This window comes from Chionomys nivalis, chromosome 5 (genome assembly GCF_950005125.1).
Source record: "Chionomys nivalis chromosome 5, mChiNiv1.1, whole genome shotgun sequence".
Lineage (NCBI taxonomy): Eukaryota > Metazoa > Chordata > Mammalia > Rodentia > Cricetidae > Chionomys > Chionomys nivalis.
The window spans coordinates 90,776,199-90,798,948 of NC_080090.1; the positions used below are offsets into that span (position 1 = coordinate 90,776,199).

Sequence of the window (22,750 nt, forward strand, 5' to 3'; positions counted from 1 at the left end):
TAAGTGACGTGAAGATTTCATAAATGGAGCTCCCTGTCACATATAGAAGACTCTCACAGCAGATGTACTGGTCCTCTGGCTTGTAACAGTCTTTCTTCCTCTTCCGTGCTGTTCCCTGAGCCTTACATGTAGAGGTTGTTTTGTAGATGTACTAACTGGGCATGGACATCTCATGGTCAGTTGTTCTCTGTATTTTGACTAGTTGGCTTAATGTCTCTGTCTACCTCAGAAGCAGCTTCTTTGATGAGAGGTGAGGGCTACCTTATCTGTGGATTTAATGATAAGTACTTAGACTGCAGTTGGGAATTTATACTGGCCTAGAAAAATGACAGTAGTAGGTTCCCTGCAGTGGGAAAATGCGTTTGTACACTGTAAAGTTTTGTCACTCATATTGGTCTAGTAAAATGCTGATTGGCCAGTAGCCAGACAGGAAGTATAGGCAGGGCAACCAGACTAGGAGAATTCTGGGAAGAGGAAAGACAGAGAGATAGTCATCATCCAGAAGCAGAGGAAGCAAGTTGAGAATACCTTACTGAGAAAAGGTACCAAGCCATGTGCCTAAACATAGATAAGAATTATGGGTTAATTTAAGTTGTAAGAGCTAGCTAATAATAAGCTGAGCTAATAGGCCAAACAGTCTATAATTAATATAAGCCTCTGTGTGTTTCTTTGGGACTGAACAGCTGCAGGTCAGAAACTTTTGTCTACAGTTATCTTCTAATCTATGACATTACCAATCACAAATAGATGCCTAGATTTCCAGTACCAGGCATGAATTCTCTCCCTATTGAGTAACCCTTAAGTTCAATTACAGGTCTATTGGTTACCCAAAGATAGATGTGCCATTGTAACACCTTCAGGGGTATTTTACAATGTTGGTCATTGTCATGGTTCATAAACTTTACAGATGGAAAAGATATTCTTAATTACTTTTCTCCCTTGTCAGCTTGTATACAGTGAGGGTCTTTCAGGGAGGAGGCTTCCAGGTCAGTTCTAGCTTGATTATTTCTTCTTCTTCTTCTTCTTCTTCTTCTTCTTCTTCTTCTTCTTCTTCTTCTTCTTCTTCTTCTTCCTCTTCCTCTTCCTCCTCCTCCTCCTCCTTCTTCTTCTTCTCCTCCGCCTCCTCCTCTTCTTCCTCCTTCTTCCCTTTTTCTAATATTTTATTCTTTGAAACATTCATACATACATACATACAATGACTGTTGCGGGAGGTCCTTCCGCTCCTCCAGCCAATAGCCGCTGAGATACCAGCCCATTGGGGCATGGTCTCTCTCCCTTTAAAAAAGCGGCCACTTCCCTCCTCACTCTCTCTTACTTCCTGCTCCGCTTCTGGCGACTAGACTCCCTTCCTGATTGTGCAGAGGGCTGCTGTCTGGGACGGTGATCTGTAAGTTTTTTCCCCTTTAAATAAATAACCATTATATTAATCATAATTCTAAACTAGCGTGGGATTGTTTGTGACTTACATCTTCGCCTTCAAATGACTTTCTTTTTTAAACTTTTTTTTAGTCTTTCGAGACAGGGTTTCTCTGTAACTTTGGAGTCTGTCCTGGATTAAACATAATTCTTTACTGATTCTTTAGAAATTTCACTTTATGAACTCCAATCCTGCTCATCTCCCAGTCCCTCCTTATATACCTCTCATCCTACAGTATGTCCTCCAAATTAAAACAAAACAAAAACAAAACAACCAAAAAACCCACCTCACTCCTCCATCTTTCCAACACCCCTTTATTCATCCTAGTGGCATCAGGAGCTGTGGCGCGTCACACAGTGTACCCCTTTTATCCAATCAGTGCCACCCACAAAATGCTCATCGTGATGAGTTGTTGGTCTGGTACAAGGCCTCTGGTTTCTTTCTGGTCCACCATCATCACTGGGCTGGGCCCTCAGGGAAACTCCTCTTGGATATCCTGTTGTTGCCCTGAGTCATGGAGATTTTTCAGTTATTGTTGTTCTGCAAAAACAGTCCCTTCTCACACTCCAGCAGGTCAAGATGGGGCAACTGTTTGGGTGGGCCAACCAAGTCCTAGGATGTGGGCCTGGATGGTAGTTGAGGGGGTCGGTCTGGGTCATTGGAACCATCTCCTTTCTCCAACTTCAATGTCTGAAGCAATAGAGCTTTGCCTTCAAGGACAATAAATATACTGTTTGGGGAGTCTTTGGACTCCTCTGACCAATAACTTGAAGAGAAGATTTTCATGCCTAGGATTGGAGTTTTTATTAGTCTATAGCTCTTGGAGGGCATTTTATCACCTCAAGTGGAATAACTTCATAAAATTACTTTCATATGTATACAGGCTATAATTTTTCAGTCATCCTTAGTGTTCTTTATCCCTCCTCCCTCTTCCTCTCCTCTGCCTTGCCTTTCCTGTCCCTCTCAAGCTAAAGCCCCTCCCCGTTTTAACTGTCTTTCGTCTCAATGCACTTAGCCTCCTTTCACGAGCTCTTCCTACAACCTCCATAGTTCCTTTTTACTTTCCAGGTTTCTGCTGTTTCTCCTAATTATATACCCTCATATAAGGAAGGATTCAAAACTAGTTGCCAGGAAGTGGTGGTGCACACCTTTAGTTCCAGCACTCAGAAGGCAGAGGCAGATGGATCTCTGTGAGTTTGAGGCCAGCTTGGTCTACAAAGTGAGTTCCAGTACAACACAGTGAGACTCTGTCTCAAAAAAAAAAGTAGAACTTTTATCCACAAATACACAAATGATACCAGTTTATCTTTCTGGGATTGGGTTATCAGATTTAGTGTAACATTTTGTTTTGTTTTCTTTTTCTTTTTTTTTCTTTTTTTTTTTTGAGACATGATTTTGTTTTGTGGCCCTAGCTGGCCTGGCACTTTATCAAAAAGGAAAAACAAACAAAGCAAAACACACACAGACAGACACACACAGGGATGGCTAATCTTGATTGTCAACTTGTCTTCTTCTAGAATCAACTAAAACCCAAATAGCTGGATCCACCTATGAACCCACCTATGAAGGATTTTCTTTTTTTTTTTAGTTTTTTTTTTTTTTCCAGTTTTTTTCAAGACAGGGTTTCTCTGGAGCTTTGGTGCCCGTCCTGGAACTAGCTCTTGTAGACCAGGCTGGCCTCGAACTCCCAGAGATCCCTCTGCCTCTGCCTCCCGAGTGCTGGGATTAAAGGCTTGCGCCACCACCACCCGGCTTATGAAGGATTTTCTTGATTGGCTCCTGTGAGGTGATGTTGTAATATGAGCGGCAGGGCTGCGTCCCGGGCACCCAGCCGCCCGCATGGCTAGCTTATGCCCTGAAATAATTACACAGAAACTGTATTCTTTTGAACACTGCCTGGCCCATTAGTTCCAGCCTCTTATTGGCTAGCTCTTACATATTGATCTAACCCATTTCTAATATTCTGTGTAGCACCACGAGCTGGCTTACCAGGAAAGATCTTAACCTGCGTCTGTCTGGAGTGGGAGAATCATGGCGACTCACTGACTCTGCTTCTTTCTCCCAGCATTCTGTTCTGTTTACTCCACCCACCTAAGGGTTGACCTATCAAATGGGCCTAGGCAGTTTCTTTATTAATTAACCAGTGAAAGCAACAGATTAATACAAGACCCACCTCCATCAAGGTCAGAAGATCCAACCTAAATCTGATCATTTATAATCAGAAGATCTCCCAAAGACAGGTGGTAGTGTCACAAACCTTTAATCCCAGCACTCAGGAGGCAGAAGCAGGACAATGTCTAAATTCAAGGCCAGCCTGGTCTACAGAGCAAATTCCAGTACAACCAGAGTTACACAGAGAAACCCTGAAAAAAAAAAATGACCCACCTTAAATCTGGGCCACACCTTCTGATGACAGCCTATATAGACAGTCATAGAAGAAGGAAGCCTTTTGTTTTTTGCCTGCTTGCCCTCACTTTCACTGGCAAGTTCATCTCTCCTGCTGCTGAGGCAATCCTCCGATGGTATTAGATGGTATTAGAACCTGTTTCTCCAGGACTCCAACAAACAATGAAGACCAGTGAGACATTCGACCTTGTAGACTGAACAACTACTGGATTCTTGGCCTTTTTGTTGGGATACAGGTACTGCTCAGCTAGTTGAACCACAGCCTATATGCTAACCTTAATATATCATATATCATTCCATCAATTTTGTTCCTTTTTGTTGTTGTTGTTTTGTTTTTTTCGAGATAGGATTTACTCTGTGGCTTTGGAGCCCGTCCTGGAACTAGCTCTTGTAGACCAGGTGGGCCTTGAACTCCCAGAGATCCTCCTGACTCTGCCTCCCAAGTGCTGGGATTAAAGGCGTGCACCACCACTGCCCACACCACCGCCCTGCACCACCGCCCTGCCAGTTTTGTTCCTCTAGAATTGCCAATGCACTCATCCAGTGAAGGCTACATTTGGAGTTGTGAAGGACTGAGGCACACTCAGCTTCAAGACTTCAGCACCTCTTAGTAAGCACCTTCAATTGCAGATCTCTATAGTATACATCTTTTTTTTAAATATTTATTTATTATTTATACAATATTCTGTCTGTGTGTATACCTGCAGGTCAGAAGAGGGCACAAGACCCCATTACAGATGGTTTTGAGCCACCATGTGGTTGCTGGGAATTGAACTCAGGACCTTTGGAAGAGCAGGCAATGCTCTTAACCTCTGAGCCATCTCTCCAGCCCTATAGTATACACCTTAATAATTATCTTAGTTAGGGTTTCTATTGCTGCGACAAGACACTATGACCAAAAAAGCAAGTTGGGGAGGACAGGGTTTGTTAAGCTCACACCTCAGCATTGCTGTCCATCACTGAAGGAGGTCAGGACAGGAACTGAGACAGGGCAGGAACCTGGAGGCTGGAGCTGATGCAGAGGCCCTTAGGGGTGCTGCTTACTGACTTGCTTCCCATGACCTGCTCAGCTCACCTGCTTATAGACCCCCAGGACCAACAAGCCCAGGGATGGCACCACTCACCATTGATCACTAAATGAGAAGATGTCTTCCAGCTGGATCTCATGGAGCCAGTTCCTCAGCTGAGGCTCCTTCCTCTGATGACTCTAGCTTGTGTCAGGTTGACACACACAACCACCCAGTACAATAGTAATAAAATATTAATTTGGTCTGTCCTGTTTGACATTAATGTTAACATCCTGTAAGTCTCAAAAAAAAGTGATATTTTAAATTTGTTTGTGCAGGTTTACTGTGTCCTGGAGGTACAGAAAAAAAGTACTGGTGAAACACAGCTTCAAGCCATCAGCACCAGTGTATCAAAGGGCTGGCGATGTGGATTATTTAATAGCAAGGCAGCCCTTGTCTAGTGCTCAGGAAACTATGGATTCAGTCCCAGAAGCACGCGAACCCAATGTGATTGATGGTCCCATCAGGAATTCAAGGCCAGCCTGGGCTATGTCAAATGTTTTCCTGATTTTACTGTGTCAGGAGGATCGGGAAAGTATGCCTCCTCCTTCAGCAGAATTTATCTGTCTTTGACTTGTTAAAAATATGTGTACTCGGGAGGCAGAGGCAGGAGGCCAGCCTGGTCTACAAGAGCTAGTTCCAGGACAGAAACCAAAAGCTACGGAGAAACCCTGTCTTGAAAATTCAAAAAAACAAAAACAAAAACAAAAATATGTGTATCTCCCATCCAGGTACAACCATGCCCGACTGTGCCTGGGACCGGCAGGCTTCGAAGGGAGCGAGCCCACCAACTCGCCCATGGGGGGGAGCAGGGCACGGGCGACAGGTTCAATAAACAGAAACAAACAAATAAATTAAAAAAAAAAGATATGTGTGTATGTACATGGGCATGCTGGTGTTCACAGAAGGTAGCAGAGGGTTTCAAATCCCTTGGAGCTGGAGTTATTTAACTATCTGATGTCGGTGCTGAGAGGCCAAGGAGGGCGGGTCTCTGCAGAGTTCTCTTAATCTCTGAGCCACCTTTCCAGCCCTCCATCTAACTTTTAGAGGGCTCTCTCTCTCTCCTACGGTTTGTTTACAGCTTACTTCCTGCAGCTAGACAGTTCAGAGGGGCTTAGCAGAGTGACTTTTCCCCTTTCACAGTGCCTTATTCTTAACTCCCAATACTAGGAGACTATACAAAAACCACAAAAATATGAAAAACTATTCTTTCTTTGAAGTTTTTTTCCCATCACTTAATAAATCTACATTTGCTCTGGGAAAAAAGAGAGACGGAGGGAGAGAAAGAAAGGAAGGAAAGAAGCCGGGCGGTGGTGGCGCACGCCTTTAATCCCTGCACTTGGGAGGCAGAGGCAGGCGGATCTCTGTGAGTTCGAGACCAGCCTGGTCTACAAGAGCTAGTTCCAGGACAGGCTCCAAAACCACAGAGAAACCCTGTCTCGAAAAACCAAAAAAAAGAAAAGAAAAGAAAAGAAAGGAAGGAAGGAAAGAAACGCAAAGGAAGGTAAAAAAAAAATCCACCATGACGTAGACGCAAACCACTTTCCACCTCAAGAAGTCAAAACAACCTGAGGGTGGGCGAGACTACAGAGCGCATGTGCAAAAAGCTTCACCGACTCTACATTTGGCGCGAAATTCGCGTGTGGTGGGAGGGGCTCTGGACGGAACCGCCATTGATTGGACAGGTTTGGCGCGAAGTACCCCAGCTCCTGCTCCATGATTGGCTGGGGTGAGAGGGCGGGGCCTGGCGGAGGCGCGCGCGAAGCGGCCGAGCGGAAGGAGCGACGCGTGGAAGCTGCGGCCCGTCTTCTGTGGTGGTCTTTCCTCAGCGGTTCCTACTCTCAGCGCTGCCATGGATCTCGCGGCGGCCGCCGAGCCCGGCGCCGGAAGCCAGCACCCGGAGGTGCGCGACGAGGTGGCCGAGAAATGCCAGAAGCTGTTCCTAGACTTCCTAGAAGAGTAAGTGGGCTTCCGGGCGCTGGCGGGCCGGCGGAGCCTGGGGCCGCGTACGCTCAGGGTCGGGGAGGGATGGAACCGGACCAGGCCGGGATCCAAAGCCGCGCCGAGCCTTCCCTCCCCTTCCCCAGCGCCTTCCTACGCCATGCTTTGCTTCTTTCTCTTTGCCTTTTCTGAGACAGGGTTTCCCCGAACTCGAATAGCTAGAGATGGTTTTGAACTAGCGATCTTCATGCCTCCACGTCGCGAGTGCTGCGGTGACAGACGCGCATCGCCATGCCGGGTTGATGCGACGCTGGGAGTCGAACCCAACCCAGCTATTTTATTTCAGTGCTCGCATCACAGCCCAGGGGGGCAGGGTTGGAGCGGAACCCGTTACCTCTTAAGTATGGTGAAGCCACAGCCGGCTGCTGGGAGCTTGTAGAGCTTGCCGTGCTGCGAGCCTGGGTTTACAGAATTGTTTTTTTTTTTTTTTTTTTTTTTTCGGGATTATGCCAGTATGTAACAAAAACTCACTGTTTTGACTTTTTGGGGGTGTGCACAAAAAGTAGCATCTTGTATTGCATTGTACAGTCATCTATATCATACCTGTTGGAAATTTTCATCTTTCCACATAGACTCTGCCTATTAAATAACCAGTTTTATGCGCCCGTTTCCTAGCCCACTGATAATTGCCAAAGCCCTGAAATGGATGACTATAGGTGCCTCGTATAAGTAGTGTGTGTGGCTAATTTTGCTAGATGTGCAGCTTTCTGTAGTCAGTTTTTTTTAAGGCAGAGTAAAATTACGTGACATGTATATACCTATCATATTGTTTATCCGTTTGTCTTCCTTTGGGCTACATGAACAATACTGCTCTCTTCTGAAATTCTGCTATACTTAAAACTGATTTAAATTCCTTTTTCCTACTTTTGGTAATGTTCTTGGCAGTCAGTACAATCCAACTCAAGATTCTTGGTGAAAGTATAAACCAGTGGTTCTCAACCCATGGGTCTCAACACCTGGGGACTGGCATATCAGATTGCAATTAGTACCTGTAGCAAAATTGCAGTTATGAAGTAGCAACGACATTTTATGGTTGGGGGTCACCACAACATGAGGAACTGTATTTTAAATGATCACAGCCTTGAGAAGGTTGAGAACCACTTCTATAAACCTTTCAGACAATAAACAGTAGCTACTTCTCTCTCTCTCTCTCTCTCTCTTTTTTTTTTTTTGTTTTTTGGTTTTTTTGTTTGTTTGTTTGTTTGTTTGTTTTTGTTTTTTGAGACAGGTTTCTCTGTGGTTTTGGAGCCTGTCCTGGAACTAGCTCTTGTAGACCAGGCTGGTCTCGAACTCACAGAGATCCGCCTGCCTCTGCCTCCCGAGTGCTGGGATTAAAGGTGTGCGCCACCACCAACCGGCCGCCACCTCTTCTCTTGTGAGCGCAGTAGGCCTGCTGTTTTCCAGATGCTTTCCCATTCTCTGGCATTCTCGGCCCTCTAGCCACCCTCCCACCTCACAAAGGTGTTAGAAAGGTTCCTTTCAGCAGATAATAAAAGTGCCTTCCCAGGGCGCTAGGGCAGAGACAGGCGGATCTCGGAGTGTAAGGCCAGCCTGGGCTACACAGAGAGACCCACCTTCTCGGAAAAACAAAACAAAGAATTACCTTCAACTTCACTGTAGGTCAGTGTCGAAGCTCAGCATAAACAACACTTTGGTTCACAGAAACAGCTTTGGTTTTGTTTATGGAATAAAGTACATTTTTCTTTTTCTCCTTAATTTTTGTTTTGTGTTTCAAGGCAGGGTGTCTCTGTGTAGCCCTGGCTGTCCTAAAACTCAGTCTGTAGACTAGGCTGTCCTCGAACTCAGAAATCCACCTGCCTCTGCCTCCTGAATGCTGGCACTAAAGGTGTGCACTACCACCCAGCTACTACTAAATTTCTATTGCAGTTTCATTCTCCAAAACCACCATCAGTCACTATAGGTGGTTCTATCACCTATTTTATTTTTGGTTGCTTGCTTGTTTTTCTTAAAGTGTTGGGGAAGGAACCCAGGGTCTGATATATGCTAAACAAACATTCTACTACTGAGCTATATCTCTAGCATCTACCCTCTTTTGTATGTTTATTTGACAGGGACTTATTGTGTTGCCTTGTCTGTCTAGAATTGACAGAAATCATTTTTTGTGCTGGGATTAAAGGAGTGCACCACTGTCCACAGCTTCCCAGGCCTCTTTTGACTCTTATTTTGAGAAAAGGTCCCTCTAAGTTACCCAGATGGTCCTGGAACTTCCAATTTTCCACCTTTAGCCTCTCCAGTAATTAGTGTTACAGGCCTGCACCACCAAGCCCATCCACTTTTTTTCATGAATGTAACTTTTAATGACTTTGAAGGAAACATTCCAATGTTACTTTTACATATGAATCTTTATTATAGATACTCCTGTAGGCATAATTGACTTATATTTCTGGCACTTCTCATCAATAGAAATATTATTTGTTTGTATTTTGTCTCCTAAGAATGCCAACCCTAGGACAGGAAAAACACTGCCTTTCCTGTGCCTTAGGTATCAGATGTGATGCTTTATGCTTGGGTCTGTCTGAAATAAACATTTTAGAAGAGTTTAAGCCTGATGTAGTTAGAAGAGGAATAATTTTGCCCAAAACAAAACCTAATCTACATAGTATATGAAAAAAGCAGAAAATATATTTGTATGCTATTCTGTTTTACCTTTGGTTGGGAAGCCACCAGCTTTACTTCATGTGTTTTCATTTCCTTGGGGTCTTTAGCAGTGATACCTCATTTCTCTGTGTGCTGGTGTTTGTTTTGCTTGCTTTAAATTTTTTTGTGGTGTTGGGGATTAGATCTATGGCTTCGTGTATGTTAGGCAAGCACTCTAACACTGAACTACATTCCCAGCCTCTATTCTGCTTCTTAAATAATGACTAACGGAAATTTAATCTTTGTATTTTTAGCTACATTTCTTAACTGTCGGATCTTAATTACACATAACAATAATTTTAAAAACCTGTTATTTTGAAAATGTTAAATCATCCAAGCAGTCGGGTGAATCTCTGAGCCAGCCTCGCCTACGGAGCGAGTTTCAGGATAGCCAGGGCTTTGCAAAGAAACCTTGTCTTGGAAAAATAAAAAAGTAATATACCAAGTTACCTAGTGTGCAGATTCTTTTTTTTTTTTCTGCTTAGTTCCTCTCTTTAATGTGATTTTGTATCTTCAGGTTCCAAGGTAGTGATGGAGAAATTAAATACTTGCAGTTTGCAGAGGAGCTGATTCGTCCTGAGAGAAACACACTAGTTGTGAGTTTTGCAGACCTGGAACAATTTAACCAACAGCTTTCTACCACCATTCAGGAAGAGTTCTATAGGTAAGAGCATGTTCATTTTTCCTTTGAATAGACATGAAGCCTGAAAAACCAGCTTCTTGCCCTGGGTGTGTCCCTGTAAGAAAGAAGGGCATTTGTCACAATTACTTCCTTCTAAGGAGAGATCCTTTGGTACAAGTGGTCCCATTAACATAGGCTTTTGTAGAGCTTGGGTTTCCTTATGTCAGATGTTAAAAAAAAATAGTTATTTTCTATATAGTTTTTCCAAGAAGAAAATGTTTGCTTTAGTTCAATTTGACGGGCTTCCTCCCTTCCTCCCTCTCTTCCTCTCTCTCTTCCTTCCTCCCCCCCTCTCTTTCTTTGTTTTTGTTTTGTTTTGTTTTGTTTTGAGATAGAATTTCCCTACATAGCCCTGTCTATCCTAGAACTTGCTCTGTAGACCAGGCTGGCTTCAAACTCACAGAGATCTGCCTGCCTCTGCCTCCCGAATGCTAGTATTAAAGGTGTGTGCTTTCTCATTTTATTTGATCTTAACTATCCTGTTTCATTCCTGGAATAGGTACTTAGAGTAACTGTAGTAAGTCCTGGTTTTGGACCAAGGATATTACTTTTTCAGATAGGGTCTCACCATGGTGCTTCTCAGGTTGACCTTGAGTTCTTGTGAAGATTTTGCCTCAGCTTCCTGAACAGCTGGAACCTCAAGCACATACCACTTATGGCTACTTAAAGGGATCTTTATAGCAATAATGTTATTGGTTTTGTTAAAAAAATTAATTTTTCTGGTTATGGTTTATTTAACTTTTATTTTATGTGCATTGGTGTGAAGTGTCAGATCCCCTGGAACTGGATTTTCAGACAGTTGTGAGCTGCCATGTGGGTGCTGGGAATTGAACCCGGGTCCTCTGGAAGAGCAGTCAGTGCTCTTAACCACTGAGCCATCTCTCTAGCCCCTGTATTGTCTCTTCTAAAGTTTTATTTATAAGGGATGTGTGCCCTTGTGCATGTGTGCAATTCATAACAGTTTACAGGAATCAGTTCTGTCCTTCCTCCTTGTAGGTCCTAGGGATTGAACACAAGTTCTCAGCCTTGGTGACAGCACCCTTACCCACTTTTCCATCTTGACAACCCATGTGTATCTAATATTTTTTTTTTAAGTAAAGAAAAGTAAGGAGAAAAATCAAATTACTTTTAATGTTCTTAACTTTACCACTCATTGGTTGCCATTCTTTGCTGGTTTGTTGAAGCAAGCATCCAAAGCCTCTAATATCTGCAAGTATAGAGTTTACAAGGATCTTTCTACATTTTTTGTTTGTTTGGTTTTGGTTTTCATGACAGGGTTTCTCTATAGCCCTGGCTATCCTGAAACTCTGTAGACCAGGCTGGCCACCTGCCTCTGCCTCCCAGAGTTCTAGGCTTAAAGGCGTGCGCCACCACTGCCAGGCAATCTCACTGCATTTTGATGTGTTCCTATGTATCTATAGTTTTGGAGATAATACAGATACAGCATCCTTCCCTTTTTGGCCTAGTGTATAATTTTCCATATAAAATTCCTTGGATACATTTTAGTAGCTTAGGTGTGGCATTTTGTTTTGTTTGTTTGTTTTTGTTAAGACAGGACTTCAATATGGTTGGTCTTGAACTTGTTTTGTATACCAAACTCAGATATCTCTGTCTCTGCCTCCCAAGTACTGGGATTACAGGTATGCACCACCACATTCCAGCATAGCTTGAGTATTTTAGGGGTAGAAATAACTTCAGCTCATTTTATTTTCAACTATGTATGAGAAAAACAGCTTTGTTGCCAGGCAGTGGTGATACACACCTTTAATCCCAGTACTCGAAAGGCAGGGATAGGCGCATCTCTTGAGTCTGAGACCAGCCTAGTTTACAAAGACCAGAGCTGTTAGAGAAACCCTGTCTCCAAAACCAAAAAACCAGCTTTGTTCACATTTTATAATGATCTACATTTGTTCTAAATAAATCTTTGTATAAATTTGGATTTTTGTCAATAGTTATAAAGGAGAAGACACATAAATTAGGAGACATGATCCTGTTTTCATGGTGGATTGGAAGTTGAGGTACTCTGAAACTTTTTAGTTATAGCTAGTCAAGAACAGTTGAAGATAGCTCCATGGTTGAAAGTGCTTGCTGTACAAGCATTAGGATCAGTTTATTTCCCATTACCCACATAAACCAGAGTAGTCAGTAATAACAATAACCCCAAGACTAGGGAACAGAGAGGACAGTCCTGGGGGCTTGCTGGTTAGCAAGTGAGAGACCGTTTGTACAAAGAGTGAGGCAGGAAGTCAGCTAGTGTTGCTTTCTGGCTTCCCATTTTCATGGATTCACATACCCATTACATGGAGGGAAAAAGACTGGCTGGAGGAGTAAACAGTGGCGTTTACTATCAAAGCAAGCATCTGCCTTGCAGTGTTATGACCAGGTGGGATGCTGTACTCTTTAAGTTGACAAACATGAAAAAGAAGGCAGTCTTGGTAAGAGTAAACTGTCACTGGTCCTGTTTGTTTTTCAGAGTCTACCCTTACCTGTGTCGAGCCTTGAAGACCTTTGTCAAAGACCGAAAGGAGATCCCTTTTGCCAAGGATTTTTATGTTGCATTTCAAGACCTGCCTACCAGACACAAGTGAGGAAGGAATCTTTTTGGGGTGAATCTCATGGGCCCGGTCATGCCAATAGCTGTCTATATAATATAGAGACCACTCTTTCTTTGCTGAGTCTCAATCTTCTCTTCTATCATGTCTTTTGTCTTGAGTTTTCTACTTTAGCCATCAAAGACAAATTTGTTGCTGTAAAAATCTTTTTACTTGATAGTAACAGGATTGTAGTAAGTACTTAAATACTGATGCTGTGAAGTACCTCTTCTTTGTGTCTGTCATTGAAAGGTAAGGTCTTGCTATGTAGCTCACGCTGTCTTCAAACACCCAAGCATCCAGTCTCTTCTTTGCATGTGCCACCACACCCAGTTCAGCTTGACACATTGAAGTTTTTAAACCTTTTACCCAGAAAATTTAGTTTGGAGAAACTTGTTTTCCCATGGAGATAGGATGGACAGTGTGAAGTGAGGCAGATACTCAGTATTGTCAGGCAGGATGTGCCTGGGGGAGGGTGTGAGAACAAAGAATAGTTGCAGAAATTTGTGATTAAGGCCACTGATTGACACATGCCTAATCCCAGCACTCAGGAAGCAGAGACATGTGATCTCTTTTGTGTTCAAAACAAGCTGGTCTGCAAAGTGAGTTTCAAATCAGCCAGAGATATATAGTAAAATCCTGTCTCAAAAAAGAAAAAAAGTAAAAGAATTTAATGAATTTTAGAACTTTAATGAATATAGAGTCTCAGTATGTAGAGCATCTGGCTTTGAAATCAGAGTGATCAATTTTTACAAGGATTGACTATTTTTGCCTTCCTAACGGTTAAGAGCACTGGCTGCTCTTCCACAAGATCAGGTTTAGTTCTCAGAGCTCACACGTCATCTCAAAACTGTCTGTAACTCTTTTTTAGAGCATCTAGTTTATGCAAACAGACATACATGCATGCAAAATACCAATGCACATAATAAAAATAAATAATGAAAAAGGCGCATACCACCATGCTCAGCTAAGCCCTCCCCCCCCCAGCTTAAATACATAACATTCTTAACCATTAGAAATAATTTAAAAGTTTTATTCATGTGGGTGTTGTGTGTGCTTGCGTGTATTCATGGGTCCCAAGTATGTACAATGCCCAGAGGTACTAGATACCCTGCAGTGATGTGTAGTTGTGAACTGCCTGATAGGGGTGCTAGGAACTGAACTGAGATCTTCTAGAATAGCAGCAAGTACACTGAGTTCTCTGAAACTAAGTATTTTTCACTAAGCTTGAGATGGCGCTCCGACTAGACTGACTGGCATCAAGCACCTAAGATCTGGTTTACCCCTTCAACAGCATGCTGTGGTTTCAGATGCGTGTCTAGGCATCCAGCTTTTTTATTTCTTTTCATCTTTCATAGATGTTTATTTATTCAAGTTTTTGGGACAGTTTATCAACTATCTCCCTGCCTCTACCTCCTGAATGAGTCGTGGGACTAAAGGTATATGCCATCACTGCCCGGCTCATTTTTATTTTTTTAAGGAATTTATGTTACATAAATTAGCAATAGGCATGTTGACCAAATTATTCTTTTAGGAGAGTCTATGTAATAATTTATCTCCATTCTTTTAAAGCATGTTTACCATTAATCACTCCTAATAAAAATAGAAATTATGGACTGGAGAAATGGCTCAGCAGGTAAGAGTGTGAACTGCTATTGCAGAGGACATGAGTTTGCATTCCAGCACGAGTATCAGGAGGCTCACAACTGCCTGTAACTCTAGGAGGATTCAGTGTCTCTGACCTTTGAAAGCGCTTACCCTCACATGTACTTACCCACACATAGACATACACTCATACATAATTAAAAATCTTTAAGACAAAAAAACTTAAAAAGAAAAATTTCTTAGGTTTCCTACACTAAGGAAATGGAAAGTGGGCTAGGGTTGCATGTAGCTCAGTGTGCGAGGTCCTAGGTTCAATCCCCAGAACTGAAGGAAAAAGAGAGATGGAAAGGCCGGGAAGTGATGACACATGCATTTAATCCCCGTACTTGGGAGGCAGAGGCAAGTGGATCTCTTTGAGTTTGAATCCAGCTTGGTTTACAGAGTGAGTTCTAGGACAGCCAAGGCTTCACAGAGAAACTGTTTCAGGGGAAAAAAAAGAAAGATGGAAAGGATATCTATTAAAATAACACTTGTCTTTAAACAGGATTCGTGAGCTCACTTCATCCAGGATTGGGGTGCTCACCCGCATCAGTGGGCAAGTGGTACGCACTCACCCAGTGCATCCTGAGCTTGTGAGTGGAACTTTCCTGTGCCTGGACTGTCAAACAGTGATCAAGGATGTCGAGCAACAGTTCAAATACACACAGCCAAATATCTGCCGAAATCCAGTGTGTGCCAACAGGAAGAGGTTCCTGCTAGACACTAATAAATCAAGATTTGTTGATTTTCAAAAGGTATTTACTTATGTTTAGATCAGATTCATGTATGTATTTATTAGACAGATAGATTATTAGATTAGATTCACTGCTAATACCTTTTTTTTTTTGGTCCTTGTGATAACTTGTAGATGACAGTTTTTAAGGAATTTATGTGTTAGTGTTTTCTCTCCCTTTACATAGTTTCTTTGTTGTATCATGAGCAAGTTTTATTTCTGAAGCTGCTCTCCTTTCTGTGAGGGAAACTACAACTCTTTCAGAAGAACTAGAGATGGGGAAATAACCAGAATTTGAATATTCACAAATTCTAGGGATTCTTGGGAAGAACATAGAACAGTATGTTTTTAATGTGCAGCAAGTGTTTTTCCCAAGACCTTTCATAGCATTCAAAATTACAAGAATCAGTCTTGGTTGCACACACATTTAATCCCAACACTTGGAATCAGTGGTAGGTGGATCTCTGAGGCCAGTATGGTCTCCATAGCAACTTTAGGACCACCAAAGCTACATAATAGAAAAAGAAAATTACAGGTTTTCTTCTCTGACTCCTTATCCATTGCAGGTTATCCTATAACAATTGTCTCCAGTGTTAGAGTAGCAAGAACAAAGGAGAACGTAATTGTTTCTTAGGCTGGGAATGCGCCTGATTTAGCAGGCTCACAAGCCTCTAGTCCCAGCACTTGGGAGCTGAAGGCAGAAGGTCAGAAGATCAAGGTCATCTTTCAGTATGTATTTGGCCATTCTGACCAAAAAAAAAAAAATCCCTGTGTTCCTGAAGGTGCCTATAACTGTTTCTTTGCTTTCCAGTGGGAAACATTCATTGACAAATATAGTTGTCCCCCATTAGAGGTCAGTATTGAAGTAGTTAGGTGTGGAGTTTTGTTGTGTTTTGTCGGGGGCTTTGAACAGTTTCAGTGTGTAGTTCTGGCTGTCCTGGAACTCACTTTGTAGACCAGAACGGCCTCATTGACCTGCCTCTGCGTTTTCAAAAAAACTTCTTTGAGAAGTTTAAGGAGGGTATGACATGGATGAAATCTTTAGTCATTTTGAAAACAGGGAGTTTATAGTAAAAGGTAAAGCTTTTTGGGTTTTGATTTTGTTTTGTTGAGGCAGATTCTCATGTAGCCCAGACAGATCTTGAACTCACAGTGTGGCCAGGGATGACCTGATCTTACTGTTTCTAGCTGCCAAATGCTGTGATTACAGGCCTGCATCAACGCATCCAACTAAAAGTGAAGTTTTTGGAGGGGCGGGGAGGGTGGCTCCAAGATAAGATTTCTCTGTATAATAGTCCTGCCTGTCCTGGAACTTGTTCTACAGATCGTCAGGCTGGCCTTGAACTCACAGAACTCCCCTTCCTCTGACTCCTAGGTGCTGGGATTAAAGGTGTGCACCACCTTGGTAAAAGTGAAGTTTTCTGGTAGGGAGTAGGGTGGGGTGGGGTATTTTATTTTGTTGTTTTCTTGTTATTGTTTGTTTTTGATTTTTCGAGACAGGGTTTCTTTGTAGCTTTAGAGCCTGTCCTGGAACTAGCTCTTGTAGACCAGGCTGGCCTCGGACTCACAGAAATCCACCTGCCTTTGCCTCCTGAGTGCTGGAATTAAAGGTGTGCATCACCACCTCCTGGCTCAAAAGTGAAGTTTTTAAAGAATTCTTTTTATCTTATCTATGAGTGGTTTTTGTTTGTTGGTGTGTATACCACATGCATATAATGCCCACAGAGGCCAGAAGAGGGTGTCAGGTTCTGTGTTACAGGAGTTACAGATTGTCCTAATGAGAGTCTATTGCTGTGATAAAACATCATGACCAAAAGCAACTTGGGAAGGAAAGGGTTTATTTTAGCTTATAGTTCTAGTCCATCATAGAAGAAAGTCAGGACAGGAACCTAGAGTCAGGAACTGAAGCAGCGAGCATAGAGCAATGGTTCTCAACATGCTGGTCGTGACCACTTTGGGGAGGGTCAAATGATACTTTCACAGTAGTCACTTAAGACCATCAGAAATCGGGCTGGAGAGATGGCTCAGCGGTTAAGCGCATTGCCTGCTCTTCCAAAGGTCCTGAGTTCAATTCCCAGCACCCACATGGTGACTCACAACCATCTGTAATGAGGTCTGGTGCCCTCTTCTGGCCTGTAGACATACACACAGACAGAATATTGTATACATAATAAATAAAGATTTAAGAAAAAAAGACCATCAGAAATCATAAATATTTGAATTATAATTTATAACAGTAGCAGAAATACAGTTATAAAGTAGCAACAAAGATAATTTTATGGTTAGCAATCACTGCCACATGAGGAACTATATTAAAGGCTCAAAGCATTAGGAAGGCTGGGAACCACTACCATAGAGGAATGTTGCTTACTGTTTTCCAAGGCTTGGTCATTATGGTTCTATAACCCAAGACCACCTGCCAAGGGGTGGCCCACCTCACTGTGGTCTGTGCATTCCAACATCAATCATTAATCCAGAAAATGCCCCACAGGCTGCCTACCAGGCCTGAATGATAGAGGCATTTTTCTAATAGAGGAACTCTTCCCAGATAGCTCTTGCTTGTGTTTTTTGTTTTTGTTTTTTTTTTTAATTTTATTTATTGTGTATTCAGAGCTCTGCCTGCATGTATCCCTGCAGGCTAGAAGAGGGCATCAAATCTCATTACAGATGGTTGTGAACCACCATGTGGTTTCTGGGAATTGAACTCAGGACCTTTGGAAGAGCGGCCAGAGTTCTTAACCACTGAGCCATCTCTCCAGCCCTTGCTTGTGTTAAAGTGATAAAATAACCAGGAAGTAGATGATGTTTATAAGTCTACATGTGGGTGCTAGGAATCAAATTCTGATCTTCTGCAAAAACAGTGTTCTTAACTACTGAGCCACCTGTCCGGTCCTGATAGATTAATCTCTTAACCAGTTGAGCTATTTGCCTAAAAGGAGTTTTAGGGTGCAAGATTTTTGTGTGCAAAGCAGACAGTGCTGAACCATCTCTCCAGCACTAGTAGATGTAATTGCTTAGCCAGTTGACCTATTTGACTAAAAGTAGTTTTAGGGCACAAAACTCTTATTCATTCATTTTTATGCATGTGGGTGTTTTGCTTGCATGTATGTTTACGTACCATATTCATGTAGTGTCTACAGAAACCAGAAGAGGACATTGGAGCCTCTGGGACTGGAGTTGCTGATGCTTATGACCCTTAATTCCTGCTAGGAATTAAATCCAAGTCCTGGAAGAGCAACCAGTGCTCCTAACCACTGAAACATCTCTTCAGCTTCTGTTACAACTTATTGAATGAATATTGGTTTATGTCAAACATCTCCAGGGCAGGGCCTGTGGACATAGTTTAGTTGGTAACTTGTTTGTCACACAAACTGGGAGAGACATGTATTTGATCCCAGTACCTACATAAAAGGCCAAATATGAGCCGGGCACTGGTGGCGCACACCTTTAATCCCAGCACTTTGGGAGGCAAAAGCAGGGAGATCTCTGTGAGTTCGAGGCTAATTTGATCTACAGAGTGAGTTCCAGGACAGACAGCCAGAGCTGTTACACAGAGAAACCATGTCTTGAAAAGAAAAAGAAAAAAAAAAGCCAAATGTGGTTCAGAGAAACAACCAGATCTCTAAAGCTAAAGGGTCAACGCTTGTAGCTAAAGTGGCAAATTCCAGGCCAGTGAGACCCTGTCTTTAAAGAGGTAGATAATAGTGCCTGAGGAGTGACACCTGAGATAGGGCTCTAGCCTCCTTTACACACACACAAAGAGAAAAGTGTACACAGAGGCTGGGATATATGGGCAGTCATAGTTGATGTCAGTCGCACAGTGTATAAAGGCATCTCTTACTTTTGCTGGTGGTCTTGATATAGGTTCGTATTCAAGAGACTCAAGCGGAACTTCCTCGAGGAAGTATCCCCCGAAGTTTAGAGGTCATCCTGAGAGCTGAAGCTGTGGAGTCAGCCCAAGCTGGTGACAAGTGTGACTTCACAGGGACACTGATAGTTGTACCTGATGTCTCCAAGCTTAGTATACCAGGTCAGTAATTTGTTGTTCAGATATAACCAATCCTGGTCTGCTCCTCAGAATATCTGGCTTCTTGAATCTTCCATGTGACATTTCTGGCTACCGATCAGGGTGAGCATGGAAGCATGAAGAGATTAAAGAATTGATTTTTCTATGAAAGGTGCTGCTTCAGCTTTGGCTTATTCAATAAATTAGTTCTTATTAACACCTTTAGTATTTGAACTGTGAAATACCTTATCCCTTATTCTTCTAGGAGCACGTGCAGAGACTAACTCTCGAGTCAGTGGAGTTGATGGATATGAGACAGAAGGTATTAGAGGACTCCGGGCCCTTGGTGTCAGAGATCTGTCATATAGGCTGGTCTTCCTTGCCTGTTATGTTGCACCAACTAACCCAAGGGTGAGTTTTATTTTTACTTATTTATTTGTTTGTTTACTGTGCTAGGAATTAAGCACAGGGTTTTGTGCCTGCTAGAAACGAATTCGACTATATCCTCAACCCTAGTGGTGAGATTTACTAAGATAGCAGAGCTTGATATAGCTTTTTGCTGAGGCTCATTTTCTTTTTTTTTCTTTTTTTTTTTTTTTTTATGGTTTTAGGTTTTTTTTTTCTTGCTGATTTTTTTTATTAATTAATTAATTTAATTATTAAAGATTTCTGCCTCTTCCCCGCCACCACCTCCCATTCCCTCCCCCTCCCCCAATCAAGTCTTCCTTGCTGAGGCTCATTTTCATGTCAGTGATGAACTTCCTATTATAGCTCAGAGTAACATAAAACAATAGTAGCCTTTGTTTTCCTCACTGGGTAAATGACAAGCCCTTAAATCCCTTTATTAACTGAAGTCTTGCTAGTTTAAGGACTATAGTCAAACCACGACTTTGACCTCCTGAGCAATTTCATTCTAATGAAAGTGAAATTTCTTTTCCTTTACATTGTTTTAGCTCTTTGTAATGTTTTTTGTTTTGTTTTTCTTCTACTTCTCAGTTTGGAGGGAAAGAACTCAGAGATGAGGAACAGACAGCTGAGAGCATTAAGAACCAAATGACAGTGAAGGAATGGGAAAAGGTGTTTGAAATGAGTCAGGACAAAAACCTGTACCACAACCTCTGTACCAGCCTCTTCCCTACTATCCATGGTAAGAACTGTTTGTAATAGAAACTTGCAATCAGTAGGAAACTTTCCATGGGTGATACTGGTTCAGGGATCTTCATATTGGGACTGAAGATCACTGGGTGCTCTTATGGAGAACCTGAGTTTCATTCACAACACCCATATAGAGGCTCACAACTGTCTGTAACTCCAGTTCTAGGAGATCCAGTGCCTTCTGGCTTCTGAGGGCACCAAGCTGCATATGGTACATAGGCATATTTGCAGTCAAAGCACCAATACACTTAAAGTAGATCAGAAGCTATGGGTGCCCAAAAGCTAGACTAGGGCTTGAGCAATAGCTCATGCAGGAGCTCAGATAACTTACCTTAGTGTGCTCATGGATAGCGGGGAGCTTGGACTCCTTACCATGTGTGATACCCAGTGGGCAGGTCTTCACCTTAGCTCACTTAGTTCAGAACACTATTGAGTTTTATGTTGGGATTAAGCCCTCTAAACCTCTCAGGATTCAGAAGGATGGCTATCGCAGGCAAAAACCTGACTAATAAGGTCTGAGGGTAAATGAAATAAATTAGCTCACATAAGTCTTTTTATCATGTCCCATTTATTCTTTCTGTGCCCTCACTAATGCTGTCTTGATGTCCCCTTTCAATGTTCCTCATTGATGTTTCTCTTGATAATCCTAGCTGTTCTACCCATCCCACAAGGTTTCCAGTTTGTATGCCCACACAGACATAGTTAACAATTTTCTCCTAAATAACAATGGTACCAAACATGCATTTCTTAGGGCTAACAGGATGGATAAAAGACTGTCTCAGAAGGGGCGTGTCTGTGAAGTTCCCCAGCAGACACTGGGGAGGATTAAGATAGAGCTTGGCCTCCCTTCCCCTGGGATAAGCATCAGGGTGCTGTATCCCCTGGCACCCAGGTGAGAAGGAATTACTTTCTCTGGGACTGGTTTAGTGACCCAAGCTTTTTCCCTGTATATTTTAGGGGTAAAGGGTACAAACAGTTAATTTCCTAGACAAAGACCTGTGTCAAATGAAAAGTGAAGTAAGTACAGACTATTAATAGCTTGTTAGGGTAGATCAAAGGCCAGTTGGCTGTAAGAGAATTCAGGGCCACCCAGACCTGTTTATCAGTAAGAGCAGACATACTGCTCTCCTGCTCAGGACTCCTTTGTTGTCAATAGGATAATTGTGAGGGTCCAGCTTTATGTAGATTTGACTGAGAACAAAGTTTGGCTGAGTGAATGCTTTCACAGCAGGGTCCCATGATGTGGAAGAGGTCATTCAGTTGCCTATACAGGAAGAAATTATCCCAACGAATGATTTATACACTGCTGGGATATTTCGGGATGAATACCATTATGGAAGGGAGAAGAGCTATGACTTCAAGATTTCTACAGAATTGACAGTGACTAAAAGACAGGTGTTCCCAAAGCTTTGTAAATCAGGTTTTTCATTGGAGTACACTCCCATGAGTCTGTCTAATGATCTGTCAGTTTACTTTATAATGCTTATGGCTCACAGCAGAATATAAGAGAGCAAGGCAGGGAGGAGGCAGAATACTCTTATGTCCTTATCTTAAGCTACAGGCCTTTAATTCCACATAGTTATTTGTTAAAATTCAAGTCATAGTAGGTATCTGTAGTCCCTCCTTGCCTTCAAGGAAGAGGTTGACCCAGGAGGATGCATGTGAGTTTGAGTATAGCCTAGGCTCTATCTATAAACTTTTTTATTTTTTAAAGAGTGTCTATTCATGCCTACTTCAAAAGTAGAAAATTAAATTTCATCTCCTTTATTTGAGACAAGTTCTCATTACGTAGTCTTTGTTTCCTGGAACTATGTATAGCCTTGTACTCAGAGGGCTGGAATTAAAGGTTTAATCCACCACAGCCAACAGCTTCCACCTCAGTTTTTATTGTTATTTTTAGGCTGTCCTTGAATTTGAGGGATTCCCTGGTCTCTGCCTCCCACGTGCTGGGATTAAAGATGTCACCACATCCAGTTAGGTCCCCTCTTAAAATAAGGAATGTCAAAATCTTTGTGGACTATTTAAAACTCATATCCTCAATACATTTTGTTTCATAAGTCAGTTTTGTTATAGAATGGATTTTTAGTTTTCTGTTTTTATATGTATATGCATACATGTACCAGACGTCAACCTCCAATGATGTCCTCAGCAACTGTTCACCTTGTGGTTTGTTTTGTTTTTGTTTTTGAGACATTCTTCATTAGTCTGCAGCTCTCTGAGTAATCAAGGCTGGCTGGTCAGCAAGCCCACTAATCTCTTACCTTCCTCAAGTAGCTTACAAGTGTGAGCCACTATACCTGACTTTTCATATGGTTTCGAGGAATTGAACTCAGGTCCTCAGGCTTGCCTGGCAAGCACTTTACCAAATGAGCTATCTCTCAAGCCATTAA

The 22,750-nt window shown here is 42.3% G+C and overlaps 1 protein-coding gene across 1 annotated transcript in view; it reads left to right on the forward strand.

Moving 5' to 3' along the window:
• Nucleotides 1-6,658: 6,658 nt before the first annotated feature.
• Mcm6 (minichromosome maintenance complex component 6) overlaps nt 6,659-22,750 on the forward strand; it is a 32,383-nt gene continuing 16,291 nt past the window's right edge. Inside the window, exons 1-7 of the mRNA XM_057769849.1 lie at nt 6,659-6,849; nt 10,067-10,213; nt 12,705-12,815; nt 14,972-15,221; nt 19,064-19,229; nt 19,471-19,616; nt 20,202-20,352. Coding sequence (XP_057625832.1) covers nt 6,743-6,849; nt 10,067-10,213; nt 12,705-12,815; nt 14,972-15,221; nt 19,064-19,229; nt 19,471-19,616; nt 20,202-20,352 — 1,078 coding nt within the window. The 5' untranslated portion in view covers nt 6,659-6,742. The remainder of the gene's footprint in view (nt 6,850-10,066; nt 10,214-12,704; nt 12,816-14,971; nt 15,222-19,063; nt 19,230-19,470; nt 19,617-20,201; nt 20,353-22,750) is intronic.